The sequence below is a fragment of the Salvia hispanica genome, chromosome 1, assembly GCF_023119035.1.
Source record: "Salvia hispanica cultivar TCC Black 2014 chromosome 1, UniMelb_Shisp_WGS_1.0, whole genome shotgun sequence".
Lineage (NCBI taxonomy): Eukaryota > Viridiplantae > Streptophyta > Magnoliopsida > Lamiales > Lamiaceae > Salvia > Salvia hispanica.
Window position 1 is genome coordinate 14365073 of NC_062965.1, and position 14730 is coordinate 14379802.

The 14730-nt window shown below is 32.8% G+C and overlaps 2 protein-coding genes across 2 annotated transcripts; both read right to left on the minus strand.

The window, feature by feature from the left end:
- Positions 1-430: 430 nt before the first annotated feature.
- Positions 431-1184, minus strand: LOC125187738 (profilin-like). The gene is made up of 4 exons (XM_048084372.1): positions 1059-1184; positions 836-979; positions 547-718; positions 431-450 (listed from the first exon to the last, which is right to left on the minus strand). The coding sequence occupies exons 1-4, from the start codon at positions 1182-1184 to the stop codon at positions 431-433; spliced, it is 462 nt and encodes a 153-aa protein (XP_047940329.1).
- Positions 1185-2311: 1127 nt separating this feature from the next.
- Positions 2312-4707, minus strand: LOC125187746 (aspartic proteinase NANA, chloroplast-like). Its single transcript, XM_048084383.1, has 3 exons — positions 4388-4707; positions 4114-4302; positions 2312-3260 (listed from the first exon to the last, which is right to left on the minus strand). Exons 1-3 carry the CDS (start codon positions 4705-4707, stop codon positions 2432-2434), a joined length of 1338 nt encoding a protein of 445 aa, XP_047940340.1. The 3' UTR covers positions 2312-2431.
- Positions 4708-14730: the final 10023 nt, after the last annotated feature.

A 14730-nucleotide genomic window follows, 5' to 3' on the forward strand; every position in this document is an offset into this window, starting at 1 on the left:
AGAAAATGTAAGAACAATGAGACTATTCTTCAATGGTATTAAGATATATATGTCTATATGTAAAAAACAATTATAAAGACATGTAGTAATATTTTTTTAATCTAAAAAGAATGGATTGCATTTATAAGGATCAAATTTAAAGTTCATTCTATCTACAAAATATAAATTCTAAACAAGAAAAAAAGCCCAACACCTAAAATCTAGTAATGGATACAACCTACTATCCATTCTTTTCTATGGAATCAAATGAATATTAAGAAAACTAGTCTGTATTTGTATTTGCTATAAAAAATTGAACAATAACTAAAAAAAGTACTCCTACTACATAATTCGGTCGCACTGAACCACAACAATGAAAATGCAAAAACAAGCCAACCTTGTTTCAATTTAGTCATATAATTATTTCTAGTATAAATAATATTTGTCGCAATCACCAGCTTGAGAATACCACTGCAAACAAAGAGATTAATGCAAGTTAATTGATCAAAGTTAAAGTTGAGTGAAAAAGAAATCCTCTTTATATCAAAGAGGGTAGTGATAACTAACCCAACGAATTTAATCCCTTTTTTCCGAAATCTCTCCAACAGTTAAAGGCCCTGTTGAATAAGATAATCACCCATCGCCTCGACAGCCATGTTGCCCGGAACACAACAAAATCTCGCATCATACATACGATCAAGCCAAGAGTAGTCTTTTTTATGGTGACATTATGCCCCATCTAATAAGCAAAAAAGAAAACATAATCAATTCATTACACTTTCCATATGGGATAAGTAAAATAGGATGATATATAGTATAAAGTTTTTATCTGAAAAAAGAGATTTGATGTCAATACATTCTTTCCTGTCCCTCGAATGATGGCATCAGGCTCGCCTCGAATCACAAAGTAACTACTTCCCCCAATCTGCAATCCGGTCGGAGCTAACGTACCGGGATTATCAAATTCGTTCATCATAGATGTTACCTCGTTAGGCTTCAACTGCATCACCATTCAATTGTGAATTGTTATATAGATAGCTAATACAGATAGAAAATTGTTAGCCTAAACGATGAGATACCTTTGGGAAGTTAAAGGTTTGGGCCAAAATGGCACCGTCATGGCTGACCATGGCGATGGAACTGAGGAAATAGCTGTAACCAATATCGGACCTCAACTGGTCATATATGTATGATTGCAACCACATGGTAGAATTAGGGCAGGGAGAGACAAGAAAGATAGGAAATTATGACTACTTTTTTTTTGTTACTAGAGTAAATACTCAATTTGTTACGATTTTATTTCGAATATTTTAAAATATATACACCAATATTGGCATTTACTACTTCCTATTTTAGTTTGAAATATTTCGCATTTTTTGACAAAATATTGTTGCCATAAATTGGTCTTCAACAATGAAAATATCAATTTAAGCTCCCCAGATTATGTTCTTGCTTCCATAATCCATGTGTGCATTTTTATTTCGAGTTTTATTTCCAAAAAGTGTTACGTTAACATAGTTAGACAAAGCTATATATATAGGAGTGTGGGACCATGGCCCCATCAGTTATGAAATTTCCTAAGATATTTTTTAGTGAGTTATTAAAACTTTATGATTAATTATTTGCTAGCCATTGATGGTATGTTTTAAAATCAATATCATTAAGTTATGGTAAGATATGATTTTTAAAATTTACTATTAAATTTCTGTAAATTGGGTGTAACTTATGTTCTGTAGAATGGGTTTGAACTTTCAATACACTATGTAGTAATTTTCTTTTTCATTATATTTTTATTTTGATTAATTTATTTATATTAGAGATATATGTGTGTGTACATGTGGTGGTGTAGTTGCAGTTGACCAATTTCCCGCATTGTTACCATTGAGAATCTATTTGTTGAATGCCATAAATTTTGTCTTTATCTTTATGCATTTATCAAACATCGTCCCATCCTACAAATTAATTGACCTATTTCTATATAGAATAAATTATTAAGTATACAAATATTAATTGACCTTTTTAATTTTGTTTTCGCATATCTCTACTAGAATCTTGAAAAAAAAATTAAATTAATGGAAAAGATTTCGATTTACTTCATTATAATTAAGAAAGTGATATCTTAGCAAGTTAGCATTCAGTTGCTATACAAAATAGAATTCTTGTTAGAGTAGTACTACTTACAATCACAACAGACTTTACTAACCACCTTAGTTTTTTTTTACTTAAAGTCAAACCAAACAAAGATATATATAATGTTGCCAAAGAAGCGAAGAGAACATCAAAATGAATCCTCAACAATACCATCATAATCACATCATTTTATTAGTAGCACTTTGAATGATGCACTATATCACTATTTTCCATTCATGTACCCTCAAACAATTATCATTTCATGCAATCTACATATATAAATTTGAATGAGAAAAAGGGATGGATGGTGGCCAAATTGAGTCTAAGCACAAGAGGAGGGACCAAACCCCAATCTCCTCTTGCCAATATCAAACTCCCACAAATAATTCTGCTGCATAATATTCCCAACAATACTCGCGTCCGGCCCCGCCCCGCCATCCGCGAACCCGAGGCACTTCACCTCGGGCACGTCATCAATCACGTAGCTCTTCACGTGCGGCTCAAACCTCGCCCCGTCCACAAAATGCACCACAAGCCTCGGCACAACCCTCTCATCAAACCCGGTCGAGTTGAAGCAGTACTCGAGCGGGCCCACTTCTCCTTCATACACCCGCTCGAAACCGCGCACCGCCTCCCGCAAGGCCGTCATCACGGGCTCGTAGGCCGGCCTCATCAGCACCGTGAGCGTCGTGCCCGAGTCCAGAAACACGCCACCCCCGCGGCCCAAGTCCCAGACCTCGGCCGGGATGTCGAGCATCTCGCCCCCGACCGAGATGCCCCGGACGCGGACGGCGTAGAACGTGCCGATCGCGCCCAGGACGAGCTCCGTGTGCCGCATCCGGGCCGCCACGGAGACGTTGGCGTCCTTGTAGGAGCCGAAGATGAGGTGGCCCGGGACGCTTCGGGGGCTCAGGTGGTCGACGAGGCAGTAAGAGAACTTGCCCCCGAACGCGGCCGCGGCGTGGACGGCGGTCGAGTGGGGGCTGTATCCGAGTCCCAGTATGCCGTCCGCGCCGAGTAGGCTCCGGCCGGTGGAGGACTCGCTGCAGCCCACGAGAACGTTGCCGAGCCTCGCCTTCCTCCCGTTGGTGAGGCCGAACGTGATGGTCTCGTGGGCGAATACGCCCAGCGCGAACGTGCCATCCGCGTAGCTGATCGTTGTTGTCAATATGGAAAGAAATAATTAATCAGACCATTCTATTAAAGAGGCAGAGAGAGCTAGGCTCATTTGTTTTCATTTTTGTAAGCTTGAATAAATGACTAAATGAGGTTTTTTTTTTTTTTTTTTTTTCAGAAATGCAATAATACTAGAAAACAAATAAATATTTTGTGATGGCTAAATGAGGAGGGACCTTATAAAATGTGAGAGAAAATCTAAGATAGGTTGCTACTTGCTTTCAATTCACTTCAAAAAATGTTCCTCTCGTCCGCAATCAATTGTATCAAATTTCTTTTTTTTTTCAATCCACAAATTAATAGTATTTCCCAAGTTCCACATTTCACTAACTTATAATTTTGCAAAAACAATACTACTATTTAAAAGTAGGTGGGTTCATAGTACTAATTTTTTCCAGCTCACTTTCTATTGCTTTCTTGGTCTCTATTAATTGCCAGTGCAGCATTAAAAAATTGTGTAACTTTAAAATAAGATAGAAAAAATTAATGAAATGTGAATCTTATTTTTATATATTACTCATAATAATTTTATAATAGTGAAATGAAGTAGTGATTTATGAGATCAACTTATTAAAATTGAAGTGAGTCAACTTAAACCAATTAATGACGGACGGTAGGAGTGTCCCTATCATAATATTCATGTCATTTTGTAGAGCTCTTAATTTTAATTTCACACTAGTAAGTGTAGTCAAAAAAATGTAATGTCCGCGGAAAAAAAATATGACATTTTTTGTGAAAAGAAATTTGCGACATCTACTTTTGAACATATAAAAAAGTACTGAAATGGTTACTTTACTTGCAAATAATGCAGTGTGTGTGTGAATCTACCTGTAATTATAGGCGCAGGGGTGGAGTGGAGAAGGGCAGATAGTGAGGGAGAAGAGATCAGCAAGATCAGTCTGGCAGGAGGTTGAAGAGCAAGGCACAGTCTTGAACGACGAGGAGCGATCTGCACGGAACACGCGGCTGCGGTGGCCACTCTTTTTTCGGCCGCAGTCATCACCGCGGCACTTGTACCTGCAATTAGCATCAGTTGGTAAAATATTTTTAGATGGGAAACCATTATTGATCCTTTTTTTATTTAAAAAAAAAAAGAGTGTACCTGCACTTGGTCCAAGTGAGGTCACTCCCGGTGTCGGGGATCAGCACCAGATGCTGCCCCGGCGACCCCATTTTGAGCTTCACCAGGTACTGCCCCACGCCGTAGTCGGCGGCGGAATGCAACGGAAGTTCACCGGAGGCATTGAATCTGCTCCTCACTTTCCTCGAGGCGTCTCTGTGGACTAACTTCCGAGGCGGAAGGGGGCCGCCGGGATGCAGGTGGTGGCGGTGGATGAGCTCGAATTTGACCCCGGCGGCATCGGCATTGAAGGAATTAGCAATGAGAAAGAAGATGAAGAGGAGTGGCTGCGGCCTAGCCATTTAGGAAGGGAAAGCAAGCGGCCGTGGGTTTTTATTTTGGAAGGGAAACGCAGATATATATACGAATTCATCTCATATTTACCAATTACCAGCTTTGTATATTGTGGGCTGTCTAAGTACGTGGGATTGACAAAGTACAACAAGTATTCCATCTGTCCACCAGTAAATTTATTTGATTTTGTTAAATAAAATGGTGGCATTTTATAAAAAATGTCATTGAGATGAGTTAGTAGAATATAGATATTTATTGATGGACAGACGAGGAAAAAAATGAGAAATTTCATTGCGAACAGGACTAATAAAAATGAGTGAATATGTAATTAAATACTATATTTTGTAAATATAATACTTAAAATTTATATATATTTAAAATGGAGTATCTGACTAAGGTGCTTGTCGTGGAGTGGTTAAGGTATTTTAACATTGTGCGCATATAAGGAATCGAATCTCCAAGCACACTATTTTTAGCGAATGTTGAAGCAGGTCAATCAGCCGACGATTCACGACCGAAACGCCAGATTTTCCGGATTCAAAACGGTTTATTTAGTTACTCCTACTACTTTAAAAACGGTTTAATAAAATGATGAAATAATAAATAAGTAAATATTCCTTTGATATGATTCACTCTATCTGGTCGCAAAATAATAGTAATCACATTTGTTATTTCGGTTTATCCACAAAATAATGCCCGTTATTTGCTTTTCTATTTTTAGTAACTGACTGTCACTTTCTATTAATTCTATACATTATTCTCTCTCTTACTTTACCATTTCTCCACTTTAGCTATTTATTATCATTTTTATAAAACGAGTGCAGAAACGGAAGTGTGACTCCTAATGGGGGACGGAGGGAGTATAAAACTAATACAATATAAATTAGTGGGATTCCATGATTCGTATTCCACTAATTTTCTTTCACATTTCTTAAAATCCATATCAAATTAAAGTGAGACTTTAAATTGTGGACCAAATGAGTAATTTAGTACTAGTATTTGTATATATTGAAGATTAGTGATTTGGTGTGTTAATTTGTATAGTACAAGTCTCGATTATTTATTCAAATATAAATTAATAAAAATTATTCCATCACACATGGTAAAAGGAGAAAAGTTCAACAGTATTTGTCGCATAAGTCCTAAAATATCTTCAGTTAAAGCGATTTGCACTTTTTATGCAGCAAGGTAAAGCATAATTAATTCATCACTATTTCGGAATTAATTCAGTTACCTTGAATCCAACTGTATCCTAAAAAACGATTCGTCATTAAAATCCAGCAACATATTAGTTTGCTTCTAATTGTAGGCTAGTAGTCGGTGGACTTTAATTTATATACAGCAAATAATCACACACTAATAATATATATCCATGTCTCATTTGCAAATTTTTAATTTTATTTCTTTTATACTCCTTTTTATAAATTTTATTTCTTTTATACTCCCTTCTTTAAGGTTGACCACTTTTAAGAAACTCAATTAGTTTCAGAAACGTGTAATAAGCATTATGACTTTTGTAGAAATAACCATTAACTGTCCCATTTCCAATTAATTAAACTTTAATATGTTACAAAAAGTTATAGAATAATCAAATAAATAAAATGTCTAGCTAACTATGTGTAGTGGTAGGTAGAAGTTGAATTTATATATACTTGCACGCAATGAAATAAGAGTGTAATTACAAATATGTAATGCAGCCATGATATAGGAGTATAGCTACGATAGAAGTTGAATTTATTTATACCTGTTGATTCTTGACGGGTATATATGTTCCATTTATTAAACTCTAATTAATAGTAGTATATATGTTCCAAAAAAATTAAGGTACAAGGTGAATTTATTTATTCTTGGTTGATATTACATTTTTATAAAAACTGAGAAAAAATGGACATCTTGAGGGGGAAATGAAAAGTGGACATCTTAAATTAGACGGGGAAAGTATTGAATCTACTCTTGCACTTAGCTTCACAATCTGGATATCCACAACGTCGATTATCAATTTTGGCCATGCATTTTTTATGTCTATTCTTTTCTATATCGTTTCAATTTTACCGGATATCTCGCATTCACTTCAACAAAGGCACCCAATATGTACACCTACAAAAACACATTTTTTTTATTATTCAATAAAATATATTTATAAAATTTCACTGGAATATATTTATACCTGATATGAGAAGGAAGAGAAGTAGAGATAATTTATAATTTATTTATACCTGTTGATTCTTTACAAATGACCTAAAACAACACGCAATGAAATAGGAGTGTAATTGCATTTCTTTATTTTTCAATTGTAAGATAACAAAATGATGATTACTATTGATATATGATGATGAGAGGGAACATCTCTCAACCTGGTGTTATTAAAATCACATTACATTGATAAAAATGAAATTTCAAGATTTATTAAAATGGTAAGCTAATTGCATTTTAAAATAATGCACAATCATATTTGCAATTACACACTGAAATGCCGCCAAATCCATTACGAGCGCAATATCCTTTCTCTTTGAATCCGCTCTTACAATTAGCTTCACAATTTGCAAGGTTACAACTCCTGTTATCAATTATAGTTGTACATTTTTGTTGTCCATTTACTTCAACGATTGTGCCTAGCACCACTGAAAAAACATATTATACTATTATTTATCTAATAAAATAAATATAAAATTATCCAATAAAAACAAATATAAATACCTGATAATAGAAGGAAGAAAACTATAGATAGTTTAGCCATTCTACTTTATTCAACCCATCTCTTCGTTTACTAATATATTGGTTGAATCTACTATGTTGAAATGGTGTTGCTGCCTCATTATATATACAAGAATCGGAAAATCTCCCTCATTAATATTGTAATCTCAATTACTTACCGTTTTATTTTGAAATAATTCGTATTTATTAACAATATATAATTGCCATATTATAATAAAGCGTTTCATCGTAATCATGATTGCCAACAAAATTTGGACCTTGCATTTGTTTAGATACATATTTCTTTGTCGTTGATAATATCGATTCAAGCCATAGCCCCAGCAATAATGAAATTTCTTAGAACTATTTTAGTACTTTTTTCAAACTATGATTAATTCGGTATCAATTTTCTTTGCTATTCATAATGTTTGAAGATCAATATATCAATAAGTTATACTACTAATAATCTGATTTAATTTGAAAATTTGGTTTAATTTATGTTTTAATTGTAAAATAAGTCTTGTCAAGAAAGATGTAAAATGTTTATTTTATATTTTCAACATAAAGACTCTACAAGTGATGACTAGAGTCTTTTTTGTCGTCTTTCCCTATAGCTAAAAAGAGGTAGATTCTAGATTCAACTCGAGTTTTTGGAAGCAATATTTAATTTTCTTTTCCATTAAAATGATATTTTAAATTTAAAAAATAAATATTGGAGATATGTATGTAGAATCGGAGGTGAAGTAGGTGGTGAGAAAATTGAGTAATAATGAAACAATATAATTACCGATAGATATAATGAAAATTACTGGTTGATTATGTATAGAATATTAAAACTAATCAATTAGTTTATAAGCAGCGGCGGAACCAGCATAGGCAAAGCCACCGCGGCAGCGGGGGCTTGGCCGGCGCCGGACCCTATAACCCCGCTGTGGCCGCCCCACTCCGCCCCAGGAAGTTTGAATCTGGAATTCTGAAAAGAAAAGTTCGGAGGTAGAAGACAGGGGGATAAGAAAGGATTTTTAAAAATTAAGCTAAGAACAAATAATAAAGGCTATAAAATTAGGTACCTATACACTATATCCAGCTATTCAATCGCTCCCTGTCTAGTGTCTAGAAAATATATCTTTTTTTCTATACTTTATGCTTGTACTCAATTCAGATTTCATTGAAAAACTTTTATTTCTCAATCTAACGTTAAAATTTAATTAAATATGTGCTAAATATGCACATTTTTAATTAATTAGATGATCTATCGTTGAGAGATGGCGAAATTTAATTAATTATGTTTACTAATTTTTGGTTAAATCTAGTTTTTTTTTTAATTACTGTATTTAGATGAGGCCTCAATACTAGATGAGGTCCTATTATATTTATGTATTCAATTAAAATTGCACATTTAAAAATTATGTTAGTGAATTTAAATTTGTAAATTACTAATATACTGTATTGATTTTGAAATGAGATATTTAGGGATTTGGATTGTGTTTAGTGATGATTTATGATTGTGTGAATTTGAGAATTATTATGATTTATAAATTGAAAAATATTATATAGGGATATATATATAAAATTTAATAGTGTACTTCCGCCTTCAATAAAAGTTAATTTTGATTTTGGCACGAGTTTTAAGAAATGTAAATGAAAGTGAGTTGAAAAGTGAATAGAACGTGAATCCAATTTTTATTTCTCATTTTATAATAAAATATGAGTGAAATGAGTTAGTGGGTATGTGGTCTATTTACCATCTATAGTAAAAAGTAAACGTGGACAATTAAAGGGGAGACGAAAATGACAAAAGTGGACAATTAACAAAAGAGAATGGAGTAAAAAAAATTTAAAATTCAGCCCCAGCTTACTTAAATTTCTAGTTCCGCCACTGCTTATAAGAATATATAATTAAATACAAATATTCGGTACATACTATAAAATTTAATGAATTTTTTTTACCACAGGTGTACCAAACCCACCTTTGGAGGAATCCGACTAATCCTGTTTGATCGATTTTAAGGATTAAGGTCGAAAATCTCCCAACTGGTTACAAGGTTTGAATCCGTGACCTCAATATCATCACAGCTCTGCGCAGCCAACTGTGCTACGACCGGTTGGTGGTTTAATATGTTTTTTTACGCTGTGCATAGGTAAGGAATCAAATCTCCCTAAGAACACTATTTTTTATAAATGTTGAAAATTGATTTGAATCGTTCAATCGATAGAAGATTCACGACCGAAACAACTGATTTTCCTAGTTCATAACGGTTTAATTAATTACTTAGCTTAATTTAAACGTGCGAACCAGACCAAACTGAGTATCAATTCATTGTCGAACCGGTGCAAACCCTAATTAAACCCAACTTACATTAGACATTTACTGCAAATATACACATCCCATGAATGCATCTTGTTTCTCTTTTTTTTTTTCTTAAGCTAATACTAGTATACTACATGTGTGTAAGTGTGTTGATCTAATATAAATTGCTTCTTGTAACTTAGTATATATATCTATAGATATATTGAAGGTTAATGATTTGAAGGTTAATGATTTGAAGTGTTAATTTTTGTAGTACATCAATATACCCGTATAAAATACAGAATAACTCTTGATTATTTATTTAATTATAAAATAATCAAAAAATTACTCCATCACACGTGATAAAGAGAGGAAACGACGTTCATTCAAGAGTATATGACAAACTTTTATGCAGAAAGGTAAAGCATAAATAATTTTTCGTCATTTAATAATTAATTCAGTTACCTTGAACTGTATCCTTAAAATGATTCGTCATTAAAATCCAGCAACATGTTTCTAGTTGTAGACTATTAGTGGGTTGACTTTAGACAGCAAATAAAAGCACACTAACTAATTATGCTGGTCTCATTTTGAAATTTCTTTTGATTTTATAGACTTTGTACTCCCTCGTGTATAAATAGGAGTCTTGTTTTTCTTTGATGAATATTTTGAATAATGTAGAGAAATATTCCGTCCGTTTCGGATAATTCGTCTCATTTTGAACGGGCACGAGTTTTAAGAAATATAAGAGCATCTCCAGTGGTACTTCGGCCAGAAATCGGCCAGCAGTTTCTCCCCCTGCCACGTCAGCAGCACTCAAAATCCACCTGCCACGTCAGATTTAGGCCAGTCATAGGTCAGCCGCAATAAAAATAATTCAAAAAATACTACATTTACGGAATTATAATTACAATATGGAATTAAATTTACGACATATACACGGGAAAAATTCATTAACTTTATTTAAATAAAAAAAGTACATTAACTAAAAATTAAAAAAATTACATAATAAAAAAAATTCGGGCTTCCACACACGAGCCACCGCCCCACTCTACTCCTAATTTATTAAAAAAATACATTAAAAAATGTTAGTATGCCTTGAATCTGTTATAGTTTGCCGCTAGCCAAACGGGGTCTCACTGTTTTAGTTCTTAATTTTGTATTGGGCCTAGTTGTTGTTGTCCATCATTAGATGTTGCTCTTGTACAGAAATTTAGAGAGAGAGAAAATCGCGTTTATATAGGTTTAAAAAATCGAAAATCGGCGCTGGCCGATCGGCACGCCACAATGGCGGCCAGCGCATCGGCTAGCGCCGAGCGATCGGCCAGCGAACGCCGATATTTTGGCCGATTTAGCGCTAGCCGACTCCAATGGTTCGGCTAGCCGACAGCGCGACGAATCGGCTAGCCGGTCGCTAGCCGACCATTGGAGATGCTCTAATGAAAAGTGAGTTGAAAAAGTTAGTGGAATGTGGATCCTACTTTTATATATTAATTAGTTTTATAATAAAATGTGAGTAGGAATGAGTTAGTGGAATATGAGATTCATTGCCAAAAATGGTAAAAGTGAAATGAGACAAATTATGTTGGACAGACCGAAATGGAAAAATGGGATGAATTATCCGAGACGGAGGGAGTATGAGTTAAATAATTGCACTTGTATGTGATATTTATTTTATAATAAAATAAAATAGTAAGATGTTTTTTTATGTTATAATAATTTCCATTTCTAATGATAAATATTAGTATTAAAACAATAATTTGACAGAAAATACATGTGAGCCACCGAAAATTAATTCAGACAGTTGCAAATCGGTATAGTGCATAAAGTACTATAACAAATATCTCTTATAAGGAAAAATGTAGTATATTTAAATTCACAAATCAGTGTACTGAATTGATAGAAAAAATATCCTTTGACATTTTTTTAGTGACGCTGATAGTTTGAGATAGCGGCGGAGCTACGGTGGGGCAAGGGGGGCTCTTGGGCCCCTCACCCATCTCTGATATGACTATATATTATTATATGCATTCGTCCCTACCAAGGAGTTTTGTAGTGCAGTTGGCTTGGAAACAAGTAATTTATGTAAAATAAAGTAGTATTAATTTAAGATCATAAAATAATAATGTTTATAATTTAGGAATAAAAAATGTCTCATTGGTGTGTAAATTTTGTCATACAATATTTGTAAATTTAATTTAAAATTTATGTTGTTTATTACTAAAAAATTTAGCTTATTTCAACGTCAACATTGTCTTTATATACGTCATGTCTGTGTTTTTTATGGCGTTGATGACATCGAAAATATTCAACAACTAACAAATATAATTTGCCCCCCAGTATCAAATTTCTGTCTCCGCCACTGGTTTGAGATGCTCTATGCTAGTTGAAATCTATTCATAATTTAACTCAACCTGAGATACTCAGAAAGATGATTTTATCATTTTTAAATAAAAAATTCACTAAAACCATGAACGTTCTCTTTATTTAATTAATACAATGTTAAAAGGTTTAAAACCTCTGGGAACCTCAATTAACTTTCAAGTTTTCATAAACGCGTAATAAGCAGCTAGCATGACTTTTGTAGAACTAATCAGCTGTCCCATTTAATTAATTAAACTCTAATTAATAGTAGTATATATGTTCCAAAAAAATTAAGGTACAAGTTGAATTTATTTATTCTTGGTTGATATTACATTTTTATAAAAACTGAGGAAAAATGGACATCTTGAGGGGGACAGGCTGAAAATGAAAGGTGGACATACTAAATTAGACGGGAAAAGTATTGAATCTACTCTTGCACTTAGCTTCACAATCTGGATATCTACAACGTCGATTATCAATTTTGGCCATGCATTTTCGATGTCTATTAACTTTTCTATATCGTTTCAATTTTACCGGATATCTCGCATTCACTTCAACAAAGGCACCCAACATGTACAACTACAAAAACACATTTTATTATTATTCAATAAAATATATTTATAAAATTTCACTGGAATATATTTATACATGATATGAGAAGGAAGAGAAGTAGAGATAATTAATAATTTATTTATACCTGTTGATTCTTTACAAATGACCTAAAACAACACGCAATGAAATAGGAGTGTAATTACAGATATGTTTTTTTTGTTCTTTATTTTATTCTTGCAATTGTGGTTAGAAGAGAAATGTGTGTAATTGCATTTCTTTATTTTTCAATTGTAAGATAACAAAATGTTGATTACTATTGATATATGATGATGAGAGGGAACATCTCTCAACCTGGTGTTATTAAAATCACATTACATTGATAAAAATTTCAAGATTTATTAAAATAGTAAGCTAATTGCATTTTAGAATAATAATGCACAATCATATTTGCAATTACACACTGAGATGCCGCCAAATCCATTACGAGCGCAATATCCTTTCCCTTTGAATCCGCTCTTACAGTTAGCTTCACAATTTGGAAGGCTACAACCCCTGTTGTCAATTATAGTTGTACATTTTTGTTGTCCATTCACTTCAACGATTGTGCCTAGCACCACTGAAAAAACATATTTTTACTATTATTTATCTAATAAAATAAATATAAAATTATCCAATAAAAACAAATATATATACCTGATAATAGAAGGAAGAGAACTAAAGATAGTTTAGCCATTCTACTTTATTCAACCCGTCTCTTCGTTTACTAATATATTGGTTGAATCTACTATGTTGAAATGGTGTTGCTGCCTCATTATATATACAGGAATCGGAAAATCTCCCTCATTAATATTGTAATCCCAATTACTTACCGTTTTATTTTGAAATAATTCGTATTTATTAACAATATATAGTTGCCATATTATAATCGAGCGTTTCATCGTAATCATGATTGCCAACAAAATTTGGACCTTGCATTTGTTTAGATACATATTTCTTTGCCGTTGATAATATCGATTAAAGCCATAGCCCCATCAATAATGAAATTTCTTAGAACTATTTTAGTACTTTTTTCAAACTATGATTAATTTGGTATCAATTTTCTTTGCTATTCATAATGTTTGAAGATCAATATATCAATAAGTTATACTACTAAAAATCTGATTTAATTTGAAAATTTGGTTTAATTTATGTTTTAATTGTCAAATAAGTCTTGTCAAGAAAGATGTAAAATGTTTATTTTATATTTTCAACATAAAGACTCTATAAGTGATGACTAGAGTCTTTTTTGTCTTCTTTCCCTAGCTAAAAAGAGGTAGATTCTAGATTGAACTCAAGTTTTTGGAAGCAATATTTAATTTTCTTTTCCATTAAATTGATATTTTAAATTTAAAAAATAAATATTGGAGATGTGTATGTAAGTAAAATCGGAAGTGAAGTAGATGGTGAGAAAATTGAGTAGAAATGAAACAATTTAATTACCGATGGATATAATGAAAATTATGTCATAGAATATTAAACCATCCTTAATATATATTTCATAATTAATTCAGTATCCTTAAAAATGATTCGTCATTAAAATCCATCAACATGTTTCTAATTGTAGCCTAGTATATAGTGGGTTGACATTAGACAGCAAACAAACGCATACTAACTAATTATCCTGGTCTCATTTTGCAATTTCTTTTGATTTTATAGCCTTTGTACTCCCTCCGTTTATAAATAGGAGTCTTATCTTTTTCCGATACATATTTTGAATAATATAGAAACATATGAGTTAAAAGAGATAATATAATTTGAGTTTCACTTTTGTGTAAGTATTCATTTTATAATAAAATAAGATATTAAGATGTTTTTTATAGGTTAATAATTTCCATTTCTATAGCATTAAAATAATAATTTGACAGTACAATACGCGTGAGCCACCGAAAATTCAGACAGTTGCAAATCAGTATAGTACAGGATGCACTATAACAAACTTCTATTATAAGGAAAAATGTTGTGAATTTAAATACACAAATTAGTGTTCTAAATCTTAATTGATAGAAAAAGTACCCTTTGACATTTTTTTAGTGATGCTGATAGTTTAAGATGCTCTATGAACAAAATTATACTAATACATGTAGCCATTTAG